Below are 17,233 nucleotides of genomic sequence, written 5' to 3'. Positions count from 1 at the left end.
AGTCAAAAGTTTGGAGACAATTTACTGAATTGATGTTTAAAACCTTTTGATCCAAAAGTTTATGCTCAAACCCTTTAAATTAGCTCTGTAAACAAATATAAATTGTCAACATTTGATTTACCTTAATATATATTTTTTTTTTATGCATGCATTGGAGCGGATTGTGAAGGAGAAAAGCATCATCAAGCGTTCAGGTTACATGTTCAACAGTGTTTAAAAACCTCCCATGATGCATTTCTAGATGGTTTATGCATGCCCTGACAGAGTAAGAAGAACTGGAATCCAGACTCAAATATGAGCGTTTTCATTTCTCACTTTTGATCACAAAATGTGAAAAATAGCCATAAAGAATAACTAGGTGTGTCCAAACTTTTGATTGACATTGTTGCTCTTCCAAATAACTGTTGATTGCAGGAACTACTCAATGTACACATTAAATGTTGATATTGAAATGCAATACGTAAGGCAAATGCTACAAATATATACACGTTTGTGTAATGTTTGCACTTGTATAAGGCTTTAAATGTGATGTCCGGGCAACACTAGCTGGACCATCAAGGATATACGGTAATCCATTTATTAAACATAATCTTTGTCAGTAAAAATGTATATTAGTCTCACATTTCAAGTATGTACAAATACTTAAACAAGTCAGTCATGTATCATAACTGCATTTCACGCAGGTTGCTGAATTTCCTGGTGAGCACGAAGAGATGCAACAGTCTCCACTCCACTAGGTGGCGCTCGTGTGGAAAAACGTCCAAATTAGCCTCAAGATTTTGATGATTAAAAAGAGCAAAACAAACCAGTTGGCACGTTAAAAAAACGTTCTTTTTTTAAAAACAGTAACGACTTTATTCAGAACCCAGTGATTCCTTCATTGTTCGCTCCACGTGTCGTCGTTTCGGGGTGAAGTCAGTGGTCCCTGTCGCCCCCTGGAGGGAGACGCGTGATGCAGCAACAATGACTTGGTTTGGTTATCAGTCCCAGAAAAAACACAAACTTCTTCACAGGTAAAATATCAAAAATCTCATCTGTGGTTCAGAGAGGTTGGGCGGCAAGACGCCGAGCCCGAAGCACATTATGACGAATATAAATATGAGCCACTCATAGAAAACTAAACCGTTGACCGTTATACCATGGTGTTGCTCTCGCCGACTTTATCCACTAGCTGAAAGAGAAACACAATTGCCAAAATTAATCATTTGACAGGATTTGAAGTACAGGTGAAACTCGAAAAATTAGAATATCGTGCAAAAGTTCATGCATTTCAGTAATTCAAATTAAAAGGTGAAACGAATATATTTAGTATATATAACTATATGCATGATTATACTTTTCAGAGGGCCGACATTTCTATATTTAAAATCCTTTTTTTTATTGATTTCATGTAATATTAATTTTTTTTGAGATTTTGAATTTTCATAAGCTGTAAGACAAAACCATCAAAATTATAACTTTTGCACGATATTCTAATTTTTCCAGTTTCACCTGTATCTGTCATGCAAGCGCAAAATACCAAACCAGTGACAAACTGTGGTTGACTTACTCCACTGATACCAGGAAGGTTCAGTATAGATCCCAGAATAGGCACCCGCCTAATAAAGCCAACCGCTACTGGGAAAAAGCCCCTGAAAACAGATGGAGACAATTAAAATCAAGTATTATTAAATTCACCATAAAACCAGTATTTATTATAAATGATTTATCCATGCACATAATTTGTTGAAAAATTAATGTGCGCTCATAATCATTAATCAAAATAACTTCCCCTCGATCTCACATGAGATCGACCAAAAGCAAACCACACAGGGCCTGAATTTCGTTTTGGAAAATGGGGGGGAAATCCCCCCTTAGATGATTCTCATGGGGGGGATTTTTTTTGTTTGAGGGGGAGAAAGGGAAAAGCATTTTTTCCAAACAAAATTATTACATTTATCTTGCCTAAATGTTTGCGCTCATTGCATTTTTACAATGGGGTTGTAAATTTACACAACACAAGGAAGCTTGATTTAAATTGTTTAATTAAATTGAAAAAAGTAGCACAAATAAATACAATAGAATAAAGATACAAATAAAGACAAATAAAGAGAAAAGTTTTTGAATAGGTCTAGTATTCATATACAGAAACTGAATAAAGTAATCAAATGGAAAATAACACTGGGTAGTATTTTAGTCCTGAATAAAATTAAATACATAGGCTATTAATCCTGATTCCTTTAACTTAAAGCTATATTTTGTTGTTTTGACAACAAAATTAATGACACACACATATGGCTGCCGTCACTTTAAGAGCTATAGTGCACGGATCCTGTGAAGTGTGTTCATGATACTGGCATGCGTTTTATGCTTACTAAAGACAAAAGCGACTATGTTTAGAGTATACTTATTTCACGAAGACCGCAATATAATCCGCGAAAAATAACTTTTGTTACTGGCCAGCTGTTTTAACTGGTAAGACTTAAAAAGACGTGCAAATGGTAAACTTCAGTCACGATGCACTGCTGGCCCGATTGTGCAAGTGAATATTCCGGTATGTCCCGACTCCTAAACGCGAGTGTGTATTATCGCCGCAGCGCTTGATGCTTGCCTTGCACAACACATTTTGAGAGAAGAGACGCGGCACCGCTGAACACTCACGCTGTTTGTGAAATTGCGTCTGGCAGATAGTTGTTAAAAGAATGATTTGATTTTATAATCTCTGTGGATTACGATTGCGGGAATTTCCCGCATATAAATGGGAGACCTGCGGGAATGATTAGTATTATGCGCAATACCCGCAATCCCGCACCGAAATTCGAGCCCTGCCACAACCATCCAATCAATTCCCCATGGACAAAATCAAGCCCCCCTTACATTTGTTCTTGTTTGCAAAGCTGTTACACTCATGCTGCGTCACTCCCAACTACTTAAACAACGCCATAAAAGTATATAGGCTACTCTTTTTGTGAAGAAAAAGTACATACTTTTGAGTGTGTAGCAGAAGAGTACACAAGCTTTGGGAGTGGGACATACAATCACATCATAAAATTGCATAATAAATCAGTGTTTGTAGTTCTGAACCCAATCCTCCTCCAAAGCGCAATGGGTTGTGGGTGATGTTAGCCGTTAGAGTGTGCATGGAGCCAAACTTCGAAAATCTACCGAAAATAGTAGACCATCCGGGGACTTTTCGGCATACAATGCTTTGATCTCACGTACTATTTAGGATGGATAGTATGCACATTGGTCAGATATGCGTTACAACCAGGTGTGCCGCAAACTTCCTGAAAAGTGAAGCTAAAGCATTGATCGCCCCCTGGTGGCTGGCTGCAGTGTATGTCATTAAACCCACCCTCTCCATGTGAGGCAAACTAAAAAAATTCTATTACACTTAAAAAAATATTTTTCCCCAGGATGTTTGTTTGTCATTTTAGGTAGTTCTTATTAACGCTAAAAATATGCTATAAAAACGGGGTGTAACATCATGATTGACAGCTGTGCTTGCGATTGAGTCTGCGGGAGTGGGAGTATAGACCTTATTCAGAGCAGCGCCATGACAGGTATGAAAACGAGGCCGCGAGGGAAAGACTTGCCGTGTTTTCAGTGGCATCCTCTGTAAAAGCTAGATCATTCAAAATTTCCCACAGCTCATGTTGTCTGGAGTTTTTGTACATTTTTTGGAAAGATATTTTTGCAGTGTTTCGTCAGCAACACATGAAATAACAGTACAACCCACTGAAGAGATGCATGTCTATCCCTCAAAGCCTCGATTTCATTCCCATTAAAAATGGGAATGAAAATCAAAGATGGCGCTGCTGTGGATAAGGTCTATGGGCAGGACCGGGACCTTGATACCAATGAGCGACTTGGGCTCCGACTTATGTAATCAGCAACAACCTTTCTGGGATATTTTGGTGACATTTTCTACAGCCAAAGGAAGTGGAGACATTTTTTTTTACAACCTATGGTTACAACAGGGAAGAAAATACTATCGCAACTGACTTTAAATCTGTTCATCTTGAACAAAAAAGTGACAGTGTAGCTTAAAATAAATAAATATAAACCCCTTTATGGTCACACAGAACCACCAAAAACACCCTGTCAGGGTTTGTGAATAAAACAGCAACAACAACAAAAAACTCACCGGAAAAGAAGGAAAAATCCATAGACCTCCAGAACGACGCCTACAATCGGCCATCCTATGAGCACCACGAAAACGCCTCCCAGAAAGAAACCAGTGGCTTTCATTTTATGCCGCTGGAAGAAGAACCTGAAAGTCCGTTCCAGCCCGATAACAAATGAGAGACCTGCAACGAACAAGATCTACAAACACACAGACATCCATGTTCAGTTCAAGGAGGGTTTTATTTCATAACACAAATCTGAGCTTTCACATCACATTTTACTCCATTCAAAAACAACTTTGTTTCCATACTAAAGCACACACTCACATTTCCTATGGCCAAGAGTGCTTTATCAAAGAACAGAATCATTCCGAAGAAGAGAAAAAACACGCCGAAACCCGTCAGCCCCATCCCGATCTCTGATCAAACACAAGAACAGACTTCATTAGTGCTCAATTACAAATCTATAGAGAGTTACTGCATGCAAGTGAGTTATATTTGAGAGGTTGCTTATATTTGACATTAAGTACTTCAAGTATACAAGTAATACTGTTGTACAACTTGCAATTGTATTTTTTTTTTTTTTTTATGGTTTGGAAAAGATTTGATTACCATTTACCATGGTATTTGCATGGTACATCACAGCACTTGTTCAGAGAATGTCATGGTAATATATCTATCATAGATAGATAGATAGATAGATAGATAGATAGATAGATAGATAGATAGATAGATAGATAGATAGATAGATAGATAGATAGATAGATAGATAGATAGATAACATTCAACATCATAGATAAACAGACAGACAGATTATAGATAGATAGGACATTCAACATCATAGATAGATAGATAGATAGATAGATAGATAGATAGATGTAATACCACAGAACAGCAACAGTATAATATGGTTATACTATTGATAAATCTAATGATTCCCAGATTTACATACTATAGTACATTACACTAGCCTTCGGGCTAATTTGGGTACATTTACATTCATTGATGTTTATTAATGTACACTTTCCCTTTTTGAAATAAATCAATAAAACCATAATGGCAGTGCTATTACCATGGCATCGCCGTTCTTCATTAATTTTAAGAGTTTTACTATATTTGATTGTACTGTTAGAGGCCAGGCCGTCTATCCTCATTCATTCCCTTTCATCACTTTAAGAACATTTTCCAGCTTTAAAGCCGCATTTTCACTATTTCTATCACGATTAACATAACGCAAACATACAGTAAATTTGACTTACTCTGTGAATCCGTTAATGAAATCATGTTTGTGTTGTGTATATCAGCTGCTTTACTGACTGAAGAGTAAAACTGTTCTGTGTGTGATCGCCACGACACCGGAAACACGTAGAGATACTTTAAAAGTCTGAAATGACGCAGAGACGCGCTGCAATTTTGTTTAAATAGTTTACAGTGTTATTATTATTATTTACTTTATTTTATTTTAAAGCTATTTTATTACTGCTACCTCTCGGGATTATACAACTCCAACGTAAATACTGGCAAAGTTTGTTCGTTTGAATAAAGGAATAAACCACAGTAAAAGGAATAAACCTACTCGCTTCCGTTTGTGATGCTGGGAAATGTAGTTTTCAGTCGTACCCGGATGCATTCTGAATTAGAGACAAAAAACTACAAATCCCACAAGAGGGGGTGGGAAGCAGGAACGCATGTCTGTCGCTAGTCAGGAGGCGTGTTCATTGAAGTGCAGGAACATTTACAAATGTATTATTCACAATGCCAACATCCGGATTAGTGTAAAGCTGAAATAACTGCTGAAATAATTGTTTCATTTTAGCCTTTAACAATGAATACGCTGTTAGCGACTAGTTTGGTGTTTGTTGGTTGCTGCAGCAATGTTGTGTTTTTGGAACTTTTGGTTAGGTGAGTTGCATTTCTCTCACTTATGATCATTCAGTGTCAGTCATGTCTGATATCCTGTCAGTTCTTACTTCTTTAAATCACATATTTTACAGGGATTTCCCAGGATGTGGAAATATTGTCACATTTGCCCAGTTTGCCTTCATTGCACTGGAGGGGTTCATCTTCGAGACAAACTTTGGACGCAAAAAGCCACAAATACCCCTCAGGTTAATAGTTTATACAATTTCCACACGTGCATTTTAATTCTAACCATTTTCTTTTGGCTTCTCAGACTTGATTAGTAGGCAGTGAAAATTCATTGATCATTATAGGTGAATGTCGAATGATTTGCCTGATTCCCATCCCATTATGTTATATGTGCAATTGTGCATTTATTCATTTTACAAAAATGAAATGCACATTTGCATTTTTACTGAAACAACCAGTTTTGCTTGTTGAACGAGGTGATAAAAGGCAGTGTTGTTATTAATTATTATATTATTATAGGTGAAAGGTGAGCGCCTTGCTTTGTCACTGGTACAGGTGGTTTGCAAGTCAAAGCTCAGTTCAGAGATCTTCGACAGATCAGTGCTGTGAACATTATGTATATGTATATGTGCATGCTTTGTATGGTGTACATATTTGGGTAACACTTTATTTTAAGCTGACATGAGTTACACATTTCTACATGTGCTTACTATAGTAATAACAGTAAATTATGCATAATTACAAGTAACTAACCCTAAAACCTAACCCTAACCGCAACTCTATAGTAAGTACATGTAGTTAATTAATATTAGTTATTTGAGTAAGTACAATGTGACTACGTCACCTTAAAATAAAGTGCATCTCATATTTGCATCGAATATCGGATATGAAAACTGGATACCACTTGCTGAATGTGGTGTTGTGACAACAATATAGCATACTGCATAATGTTTCACGTACTTGAAAGCTAATATACTGCACTGCACAGTGTATGTTAAACCAGGGGGGTTCAATATTTTAGATGACATGGGCCCCCAAATATGATTATGTGAGAGAGCCCTTTTTTAAAATATCTTTTATTAACACCCAGTTTATACACAAAAAAAAACATTTAATAATAATAATATGTAATTTACAGATTTTTTATTTTTTATTTTTATATTTATTGATTTATATTTTAAATGTTTTTTTTAATCTAATGTATTTATTTACTTATTTTATTCTTATTATTTATTTTATTCTTATTTATTTTTTTAATTACTGGACTTTTCCACGGACCTCCTGTCACTCCCTGGACTCCGGTTTGAAAGCGTTACGCTCGTCTTCCATTCCAAACATAGTCGTGCAGTTTTGAACCTCAACAAGATGTCTTATGTTACAGTCTTTGTGCTAAATCTAGAATCACAGACCAGATAAGACACATCTCTTACATTCAGTGGTTCTTAACTGGTTTTGCTTTTGGACAGATTTTGTACATCTGTAAAATAAATGAAAATGACCTCAGTTAAACGTTTTATTTGTTTCAGTATGAGGGCATGTCATGCAAATCTGTTCATGTTGGAATCTGCCTAATTTGCCAAGTAACATGAATTTGATCAAAATATTGTATGGATGCTCATATGGTTTGATGCATTACATTATTTGCATTCAGCATTGATTTTCCCTCTTGTCCATCAGAAGCTACAGCTTAACATTGCTGTCTTTCATGACCTTCAATGTCCCTCTTCTTTTGCAGTAACTATGTGATCATGGTGACTATGTTCTTTACCGCCAGCGTTATCAATAACTACGCCCTGAACTTTAACATCGCCATGCCACTGCATATGATCTTCAGATCAGTGAGTGTCGTTCGTTTCATTCATTGCTTTGGGAATGTGTCTTAAATATCTTTCTAAGTTCTCCTTTTGTTCACAGGGATCTTTAATAGCAAACATGATTCTCGGTATTGTCATCTTGAAGAAAAGGTATGCTGAAGATCATACACAAAACCATTACTGAAAGAGGACCTATTATGCTTTTTTTACATGTTCATCTTTCTTCAGTGTGTAATGTTGCAGTTTGAGCGCGAAAAAGGTCTACAAAGTTACAAAGCACAAAGAGACGAGCTGAGACAATGGAGAATATGGGGGAAATAATCAACATTCAAGCATGAAAACCTATTCTAGTAGAGCCAAAAAAACTAAATCAAGACTTTGTGAAAGGGTATAATATGGCCTCTTTAACTTTCAGTTTATTTTGCATATTGTTCATTAATATTATTACTTTTTTTGTGACTGCAGATATTCGATGAGTAAATATCTCTCCATCGCTCTGGTGTCTCTGGGCATTTTCATCTGCACTATTATGTCGGCTAAACAAGTGGTGAGTTGCGAAATCAGCCTGGGTTGCCAAATACTGTATTAGTACTTGTTTCATATTATAAGAGGCATTTCAATGCTTTATTTCACATTTATCTGCACCTAATACATCAGGTTTGATCCTTATGTAGAGTGTTAAGAAAGGGGCCACAGAGGAAGATGGTGTTCATGCCTTCATGCATTGGCTTCTGGGTAATATTTTCACTGCACATTCAATGTTTGCCGCATTTCTGCACAGTATACAGTATAATTATATTAAAAAAATAACATGTTAAATGGCATTCGTAAAAATAAGCATTTAAAATAGTTGTATCCACATTATTAGTAGTATGTAGAATGTTTCATACGGTTATTCACTTAAGATTTGCACAGGACCATTCAGTTTGGGTCAGCATTATATATATATATATATATATAGAGAGAGAGAGAAATTGACACTTTTATACTGGAAGGATGCATTAAATTGATCCAAAGTGACAGTAAAGACATTTATAATGTTACAAAAGATGTCTATTTAAAATAAATGCTATTCTTTTGAACTTTCTATTCAGCAAAGAATCCTGAAAAATAAAATGTATCACAGTTTCCACAAAAATATGAAGCAGCGCGACTGTTTTCAACATTGATAATAATCAGAAATGTTTCTTGAGCATCAAATCATCATATTAGAGTGATTTCTGAAGGATCATGTGACACTGAAGACTGGAGTAATGATGCTGAAAATTCAGCTTTACAATTTATTTTTTATTTTGGAGTACCCATAACCAGTCACGTAAGCAAGATATTTCATTAAATTAGTGCTGTTGTGTTTCAGGTATCGCCATGCTGACGTTCGCCTTGCTGATGTCTGCAAGAATGGGGATTTTCCAAGAAACTCTGTACAAGAAGTATGGAAAACACTCCAAGGAGGCGCTGTTCTACAATGTGAGTCCCTAACTGTACATCTGATGCTGTCATATATGAGTTTGTGGGATAAAGTCTAATTTCTCTGCCTTTATTTCAGCACTGTCTGCCGTTACCAGGGTTCCTCCTGCTGTCAACGGACATCTACAAACACGCCGTGCTCTTCAGCCAGAGCTGTGAGTCTGATTCAACAAATGACTGATTCGACTCTTTTCTGCTCACCAAGGCTGCATTTATTTGATCAGAAATACAGTAAAAAGAAAAGTGAAATATTATTACAATTTAAAATAACTGTTTTCTATGTTAATATATTTTAAAATGTAATTTATTCCTGTGATCAAAGCTGATTCATCTTCAGTGATCCTTTTGATTTCTTATTGTTATCAATGTTGGAAACAGTTTTTGCTGCTTAATATTTGCATGGAAACTGATAAAAATAATAATAATCAGGATTCTTGGGTGAATAGAAAGTTCAAAAGAACAGCATTTATTTGAAATAGAAATCTTATAACTGTCATTACAGTCACTTTTGATCAATTAAATGCATCCTTGCTGAATAAAAGTGTTCATTTCTGTGTAAGCCTTAAAAAGTTTGGCTTTTGAAATGACAAACCGATGACTTTCTCTCAAAGCTCCAGTGGAAATCCCTGTGATTGGTCAGTCTATGCCAGTCATGTGGTTTTACCTGCTGATGAACGTCATCACACAGTATCCTTTCGAATTTGTCATATTAACATGTTGTTTATAAGCTTTAGTGGACAGGACTGTAGAACATGCCAAGAGTCAGTTTTATATTGCATATATCGACCTTATCCAGATTTCCCAGATATGTGTGTATCCGCGGCGTCTTCATCCTGACTACAGAGTGCGCCTCGCTCACGGTCACACTGGTGGTGACACTGCGCAAGTTTCTGAGCCTCATTATTTCCATCCTGTACTTCCGTAATCCCTTCACAACCTGGCATTGGGTGGGAACGGCCGTGGTGTTCCTGGGAACGTTGCTCTACACGGAAGTGTGGTCCAGCGTTCGTGTGGGAATGAAAGGAGAGAAAGCCCACAAGAAGGCAGAGTAAACTGTACAGGAATTGCAATACCTCTTTAGTTCCGTGCGAGTGTGTTTTGTTGTCCGTTTTCATTGATTTAGTGTGAATGGATGAGAGCTTGAAGTGTGTTTGGGCCAATTTTATGAGCTGTTTTTGAGCCAGATGTGTGTGTAGGTCTGTTAGAGCATTTGTCTGCAAGCTTGCACAATCCCTGACCTGTTTCAGATTGTTTTTTGCCGAAATGGACCCTTCTTTTGTTCCTGCCACCATATTTACATTCAGAATTATGTATTCATTTCCACAAGTATTTATTTCTTTTCCGGTTTTTAATCACACCCAGTTTCGGTAAGTCAGCGGAATGTGTCGGCCCACTTACATGTGTGAAATAATAAAGTAAATACGACTACAAAAGGTAATGCAAAACTTTTATGTAATAATTTTATGCTGTAGTCATTATATCAGTTTTTACATTTTGTTGAGGAGGTTTTTCTGACTTACTCTAGCGCTTCATCAGGGTGAGCTAAAGCAATACTGTAGAAAACAAGACTGCCAAAACTGTATGAGTGTTGTTCATGAGGCTACAATTTGTACAATTTGTTGCATGGATTTGTGTAAAAAAAAAACAGCACAGCATTCTTTACAAAAATTCATCATTATTCCACCAAAATACAACAACTAATGCAGTTATTGTTAATATTGTTACATTAAAATAATGATGGATTGCGCTAAAACGTTTTCAAGTGTATGATTTACATTTTTAGTATGCAGAAACAGTTTGTTTTTACCATTTTGAATAATAATGAATAATAATAATCACCTCATGTATTATTTACATATTACATTAGCCACGCCCCCAATTTTATGAGAGCCTACATTAAATATATTTTTCGTGTTCCCATTTGCTCACGTAGCAAAAGAAAAACTCCACTGTAGTGTTTTTCACAACTTTCAAAAGAGGTAAAAATAGAGAGAGAATGAAAACGGCAGTCGGAAGAGAGAAAGATGTCAATTTGACAAACACCCTCCTCACAGCAGCGTTAATTAGTTTCTCTTGTAATTTGATGCAAATGTAATATAATGCAAGGTATAGTGTTATAAATGTACATAATTATCAAACAAAAACAATGTATAAAACATCGCTGGATTTACATCATATTAGCCACGCCCCTAAACATCACGAAAAGCAGTTAGAAGAATGTCCACTTCAAGTCGTTCTAACTTTACATATTTTATGATCCCTTCCCATTTATATAATTGTATATAAAACATATGTTGAAAAAAACACACATTTATTCTCGATTATAAACGTTAATTATCTGGCAATAATAATTCGCTGTCTCTCAGTAGATTTGAATGAACGCGGGGCTGTACAGAGAAATTCCTCAGGGTGTGAGACTGAGTGGGAAGGGCCGGACTGAACACGAGCTTTCGGCAGATATTGAAGCCCGTACTGAATTTCCCATCAGATAAATCCCGTTTTTTGTATTTTATTTACAATAATTATCACATGATTAAACTATAGAGGTCGCAGTGATGGGAGGCAACAGCAGCTCGCGCCACGTTTCCCTCGATGAGGCCGACGAGGTTACATTCGTAAAGGGCATTCGGGTAAGTGTAACTTAATAGTTAACAATAAACTTATGAAAAGGAGTTTTCCCTCTTCGTTATTAAGTAGTTATAGCTTCATAATCTCTTGCTCATACAAAACTTTCTTTGGTGCTTGCTTGAGAACGTAAGTTTGTTATTGTACGTATTGAACTGCAGTTTCACGGATTCAGTCGAAATCTTATACCATTGGAATATCGTGCAAAATGCAAAGAAATGCATTGTTTGTGAAGATTTTATGGGTGTAGAATAAAATGTACTGCTGTGCAGGGCATGTTATGTTAAATATAGCCTATGGGTCATGCATGTTGACCTGATCTGCATACTAAGCATGCATGCATACTACACCTAGACATGACTGGTAAACTTTCATGTTACTTATAGACATATTGTAGTACCATGGTACATGATTTTGGTTGCCAATATCAATGAATAATGGTATTATGCTGTACCATGATATTGGCAAAATACTTAATTAATGGTAATTTCAATCAATTCCTGCATTATTTTGTAATTGCTTGCATTTTGCATAAAAAAAAAAAAAAAAAAACGCAATATCAGCTAATGAAGATCCACGAATCCTGGTATTAATATTACAAAGTTTGAAAAAGATTAGTAAATTCAATTTGGACAACAATAATCTGGGCAAGAGATTCTTGTGGGGCCATCATACACTTTTCTAAATTGTCACAAAAAATTCTCAGTTATCATTGTAAAACCGCAATGGTGCACATATTTTAATGGGCAAAAGAAAATGTATATCAATGCTATTTCTGATCTGATGATAAACAGCTTTCAGAGAGAGTGATTGATCGAATGAAGGAGTCTCCACCTGTGGTTCGCCCACAAGCGCCAACCAGATCATCATCGACTCCTCCGGCTGAGTCTTCAGTTCCAGATGAACGTAATGTACCCATAATGCCTCATTCTCCTTCATATGCCAGTGCTTTGGTCCCTCCTCCTCTTTGGGAGCCAATAACACCTTTAGTGCCGCCTGTGACTGAGGAAACATCTACACCTCCTTCATTTGTTCAGTCACCTGAGGGTCTTCCAATTCCTCCACCTACCAGTACTGAGCATGTAGGTGTACCCGATCCTCAACCTGGATCTGCTAACATACCTGTACCTGATCCTCAACCTGGATCTGCTAACATACCTGTACCTGATCCTCAACCTGGATCTGCTAACATACCTGTACCTGATCCTCAACCTGCTAAACCCATAAATGCTCTTTCACGAGCCTCAAGTGAACCAATAACCGCTCCTCCATTAGTTGAATCAACCAGTGCACCTGTTGAACCCTTAATACCCCCTCCTGTCACAACCTCTACTACTGAACCTGTAACCAATCCACCTTCACTAACCACAAACCCACTTACTGAGCCTGTAACATCTTTAGAGTCCTCCATTGAACCTGTAGTTGTACCGATTGAACCCGTAGAGACTCCGTTCTCCTCTACTTTAGCAGCTGAAGCAATATCTGCCGACCCCATAGAGTTACCTGTACCTTCACCTGCTGAGCTTGAGACTTCACCCTTCCCAATCTCCATACCTGATCCCGTTTTATCTGTCATGGAGGAGTCTACTGTGTTACCATCTGGATCTGCGTCAGATGTGGTTTTGCCTGGTGAAATGCCTTCCAAGACACCTTCAACTGAAAAACCTCCTGTTGTTCCTTCCTTAATCGACCAAGTCGAGGTCTTTCCACCACAAACACATATTGGTAAGTTCATAATCTGGTATATTAGGCTTTTACCACAATCTTTCTGGTTAATTTTTTTGACTGATTGACTGCTTAACTCAGTCTTAAAGTCGATGAAATGATCTGTCACACAGCTCTCTATATAAAATTGGATATTTATAATCTCCAACTTTATCCGCATAGTACATACAGTAGCCTATACTCTCATAATGCGATATATACTATATAGCAAATCTCAACTGCCTGATTTTTTTTATTTAATTGCAAAATGTAACTATACCATCACCCAACTCTTTATATAAAGTTGGATATTTGTTATGTCGTATGCATGTTGTATATATTAGTGTAAAGCAATATACATCATAGCAAGTCTAAACTCCCTGATGTTTTATTTCTTTGCAAAATGTTAACTATATTATCGGCCAGCTCTTTATATAAAGTTGCGTAAATATGTCCAACTTTTTCCGCATACATTCAGTAAATTGACGTAAAACAATTTATATTATATAGCAAATGTCAACGGCTTGATTGCTTGTATCCTCGCAAAATGTGAAGAAATCTTGATTTTCTGTAAAGCTTTATTGTAAAAAGCAAATCAATTTGACTTGATGTCCGTATTTTGACGTACATCCGAGTTTTAGCAGGTTATTACTAGAAGTCTGTCATTTTCACCAGTTGTTGCATTTTGATTTAGTAAAAAAAAAAAAGAATTGTTGGTTGCATTTTATTTTACAGTACCTGTACTTACATAGTGTACTTACCTAAAAAGTACCGGGTAATATAAGGTAACTACATGGGTTAAGGCTCGGTGTTAGTACCTAGTTATTACCCAGTTATTGTAATTACTGTACATAGTATGTACATAAGATCTATTCTATAACATGCATGTTGAAAATAGAAGGGGATGAATTTTCATCTCATGTCGACTTTAATCTCCATTCATGCTGAAATGTTGGTGTGTTTCTTCTGTTTAGTGAATGAGGAAAAGCTCAGGAAGCAGATCAGAGAAGATCTCCAGAAGCTCCTGAACGAGGAGATGAAGATGGCAGAGCGTAATATGCGACAACGGTGAAAACTGATCTGATCAAGATCCTTCAACAACATACGCAAGAATGCAGTGAGTTTTAGTGTTTAAACAGTGTTTGTTTCTGTGTGTTTTCGTAAGTCTGGAGGAAGAGAAAGCTGAAGCGAAGGCCCAGGCTCACGCCGCAGCCCGACTCCAGGTTCAGGACGAGGTCCAGAAGGTTCTGGATCAGGAGAAGCCGTCTTATCAACAGACTCTGGCAGATGCCATCAGGAGCGAGCAGTTGAACGTTCAGGATGATCGTCTCATAACTCAGTATTATGTAAGTCAGCTTCTGCACACAGGATTCTGTTCGTTAGGGTGTGTGTGTGTGTGTTGTGTGTGTGCGTCGGAGTGGATGTGTCTCATAACATGGGAATTTTCTCCAAGGTAAACATATTATTAGCATAACACCATGCAGGGTTATTATAGTTAACTAAAACTGATACCATGAATAATGAAATGTTTCTAATATTTAATATTTCTAATTTTCATTTAGTTTAACTTGATTTACTAAAATAACTGAAACTGAAATAAAATTAATAAAAACTATAGACATATTTAAACAAACAAAGAAACAACAACATAATTTTTTTATGATTCAAATTATTATGTAAAAAATGCAAATATTTTCTGTTTTTACATCAGATAGAGGAGAAAAAATGTATATAGAATGGATGGATAGATAGATAAACAGATAGATGGATGGATAGATAGATAGATAGATAGATAGATAGATAGATAGATAGATAGATAGATAGATAGATAGATAGATAGATAGATAGATAAACAGATGGATGGATGGATGGATGGATAGATAGATAGATAGATAGATAGATAGATACATACACAGATAGGCGGATGGATAGATAGATAGATAGATAGATAGATAGATAGATAGATAGATAGATAGATAGATAGATAGATAGATAGATACACAGATAGGTGGATGGATAGATAGGTAGATAAGTAGATAGATAGATAGATAGATAGATAGATAGATAGATAGATAGGCGGATGGATAGATAGATAGATAGATAGATAGATAGATAGATAGATAGATAGATAGATAGATAAACAGATAGGCGGATGGATAGATAGATAGATAGATAGATAGATAGATAGATAGATAGATAGATAGATAGATAGATAGATAGATAGATAGATAGATAGATAGATAGATAGATAGGTAGATAAACAGATAGGCGGATAGATAGATAGATAGATAGATAGATAGATAGATAGATAGATAGATAAACAGAGATAGATAGATAGATAGATAGATAGATAGATAGATAGATAGATAGATAGATAGATAAACAGAGATAGATAGATAGATAAACAGAGATAGATAGATAGATAGATAGATAGATAGATAGATAGATAGATAGATAGATAGATAGATAGATAGGTAGATAGATAAACAGATAGGTGGATAGATAGATAGATAGATAGATAGATAGATAGGTAGATAGATAGATACACAGATAGGCGGATGGATAGATAGATAGATAGATAGATAGATAGATAGATAGATAGATAGATAGATAGATAGATAGATAGATACACAGATAGGCGGATGGATAGATAGATAGATAGATAGATAGATAGATAGATAGATAGATAGATAGATAGATAGATAGATAGACAGACAGATAGGCGGATGGATAGATAGGTAGATAAGTAGATAGGTAGACAGATAGGTAGAGAGATAGTTATGCCTGTAAAGGTAATTATATTTATGCACATGGACATTAAATCGAACATTTAATTTAATATTCAACAATATTATTGATCTGGCTGCATTGACACCATTATATGATAACTAAACTGAGCTGGACGATGACATCACGGTTTACTCCAGAACGGCCATATATATATAAATTAACTAAATTAATAACTTTTTTACAACAAAAATGAAACATCACTGAACTCCCTTAAGCTGGACTGTGACGATATTTTCTTCTAGAAATAAACTTTGTCACATTATTTTCCTGTTATCTCTGTAAAGCTGCTTTGAAACACTCTATATTGTAAAAAGCGCTATATAAATAAAGGTGACTTGACTACTTTTATTCTAAACTTTAAAATGAATTAGAAAATGGAAAATATAAAAATTAAAACTAATTAAAAATATTAATAAAACCATAATGGTGTCTCAAGATACTAAAATGACGTGCAAAACAGTGTTACGTAACATTTTCTACATTGATCTGCATGTGTTTTTGCTTATTGCTATTAATGTCCAAATGTTAATATGCATGAAGTAATTGAATTGCCACTGTCGCTCATTTTCTTTTCATCTTTCTTTCTCTTGATCTGCTCGTGTCTTTCAGTGGATGGAGAGGAAGGTAAGATGCTCTCTAATCGGAGACATTTGTGACATTTATATTGAGTGAGTGTGTGAGTGAGTGAGTGAGTGTGTGTGAGTGAGTGTGTGTGTGTGAGTGTGTGAGTGTGTGAGTGAGTGAGTGTGTGAGTGAGTGAGTGAGTGTGTGAGTGAGTGAGTGTGTGAGTGAGTGTGTGAGTGAGTGAGTGTGTGAGTGAGTGAGTGAGTGAGTGAGTGAGTGAGTGTGTGTGAGTGT

General features: G+C 36.1%; 3 protein-coding genes across 3 annotated transcripts in view; 2 read left to right on the top strand and 1 right to left on the bottom strand.

Moving 5' to 3' along the window:
* Positions 1-960: 960 nt before the first annotated feature.
* golt1bb (golgi transport 1Bb) lies at positions 961-5,468 on the bottom strand. Its single transcript, XM_056272545.1, has 5 exons — positions 5,366-5,468; positions 4,434-4,525; positions 4,127-4,305; positions 1,550-1,631; positions 961-1,171 (listed from the first exon to the last, which is right to left on the bottom strand). The coding sequence occupies exons 1-5, from the start codon at positions 5,388-5,390 to the stop codon at positions 1,133-1,135; spliced, it is 417 nt and encodes a 138-aa protein (XP_056128520.1). The 5' UTR covers positions 5,391-5,468; the 3' UTR covers positions 961-1,132.
* Positions 5,469-5,809: 341 nt separating this feature from the next.
* Positions 5,810-10,316, top strand: slc35b4 (solute carrier family 35 member B4). The gene is made up of 10 exons (XM_056272534.1): positions 5,810-6,008; positions 6,101-6,214; positions 7,711-7,813; positions 7,890-7,939; positions 8,255-8,336; positions 8,464-8,524; positions 9,147-9,256; positions 9,336-9,411; positions 9,868-9,943; positions 10,062-10,316. The coding sequence occupies exons 1-10, from the start codon at positions 5,932-5,934 to the stop codon at positions 10,306-10,308; spliced, it is 996 nt and encodes a 331-aa protein (XP_056128509.1). The 5' UTR covers positions 5,810-5,931; the 3' UTR covers positions 10,309-10,316.
* Positions 10,317-11,658: 1,342 nt separating this feature from the next.
* The window catches only part of chchd3b (coiled-coil-helix-coiled-coil-helix domain containing 3b), a 9,729-nt gene continuing 4,154 nt past the window's right edge, over positions 11,659-17,233 (top strand). The window contains exons 1-5 of the mRNA XM_056272604.1: positions 11,659-11,886; positions 12,676-13,606; positions 14,560-14,653; positions 14,751-14,931; positions 16,985-16,999. Of these exons, the coding sequence (XP_056128579.1) occupies positions 11,812-11,886; positions 12,676-13,606; positions 14,560-14,653; positions 14,751-14,931; positions 16,985-16,999 (1,296 nt within the window). The 5' untranslated portion in view covers positions 11,659-11,811. The remainder of the gene's footprint in view (positions 11,887-12,675; positions 13,607-14,559; positions 14,654-14,750; positions 14,932-16,984; positions 17,000-17,233) is intronic.

The sequence above is a fragment of the Rhinichthys klamathensis genome, unplaced genomic scaffold (assembly GCF_029890125.1).
Source record: "Rhinichthys klamathensis goyatoka isolate OS25496 unplaced genomic scaffold, OSU_Roscu_1.1 h1tg000341l_1, whole genome shotgun sequence".
NCBI classification, from domain to species: domain Eukaryota; kingdom Metazoa; phylum Chordata; class Actinopteri; order Cypriniformes; family Leuciscidae; genus Rhinichthys; species Rhinichthys klamathensis.
This window is presented reverse-complemented; position numbering and strand designations above follow the sequence as displayed.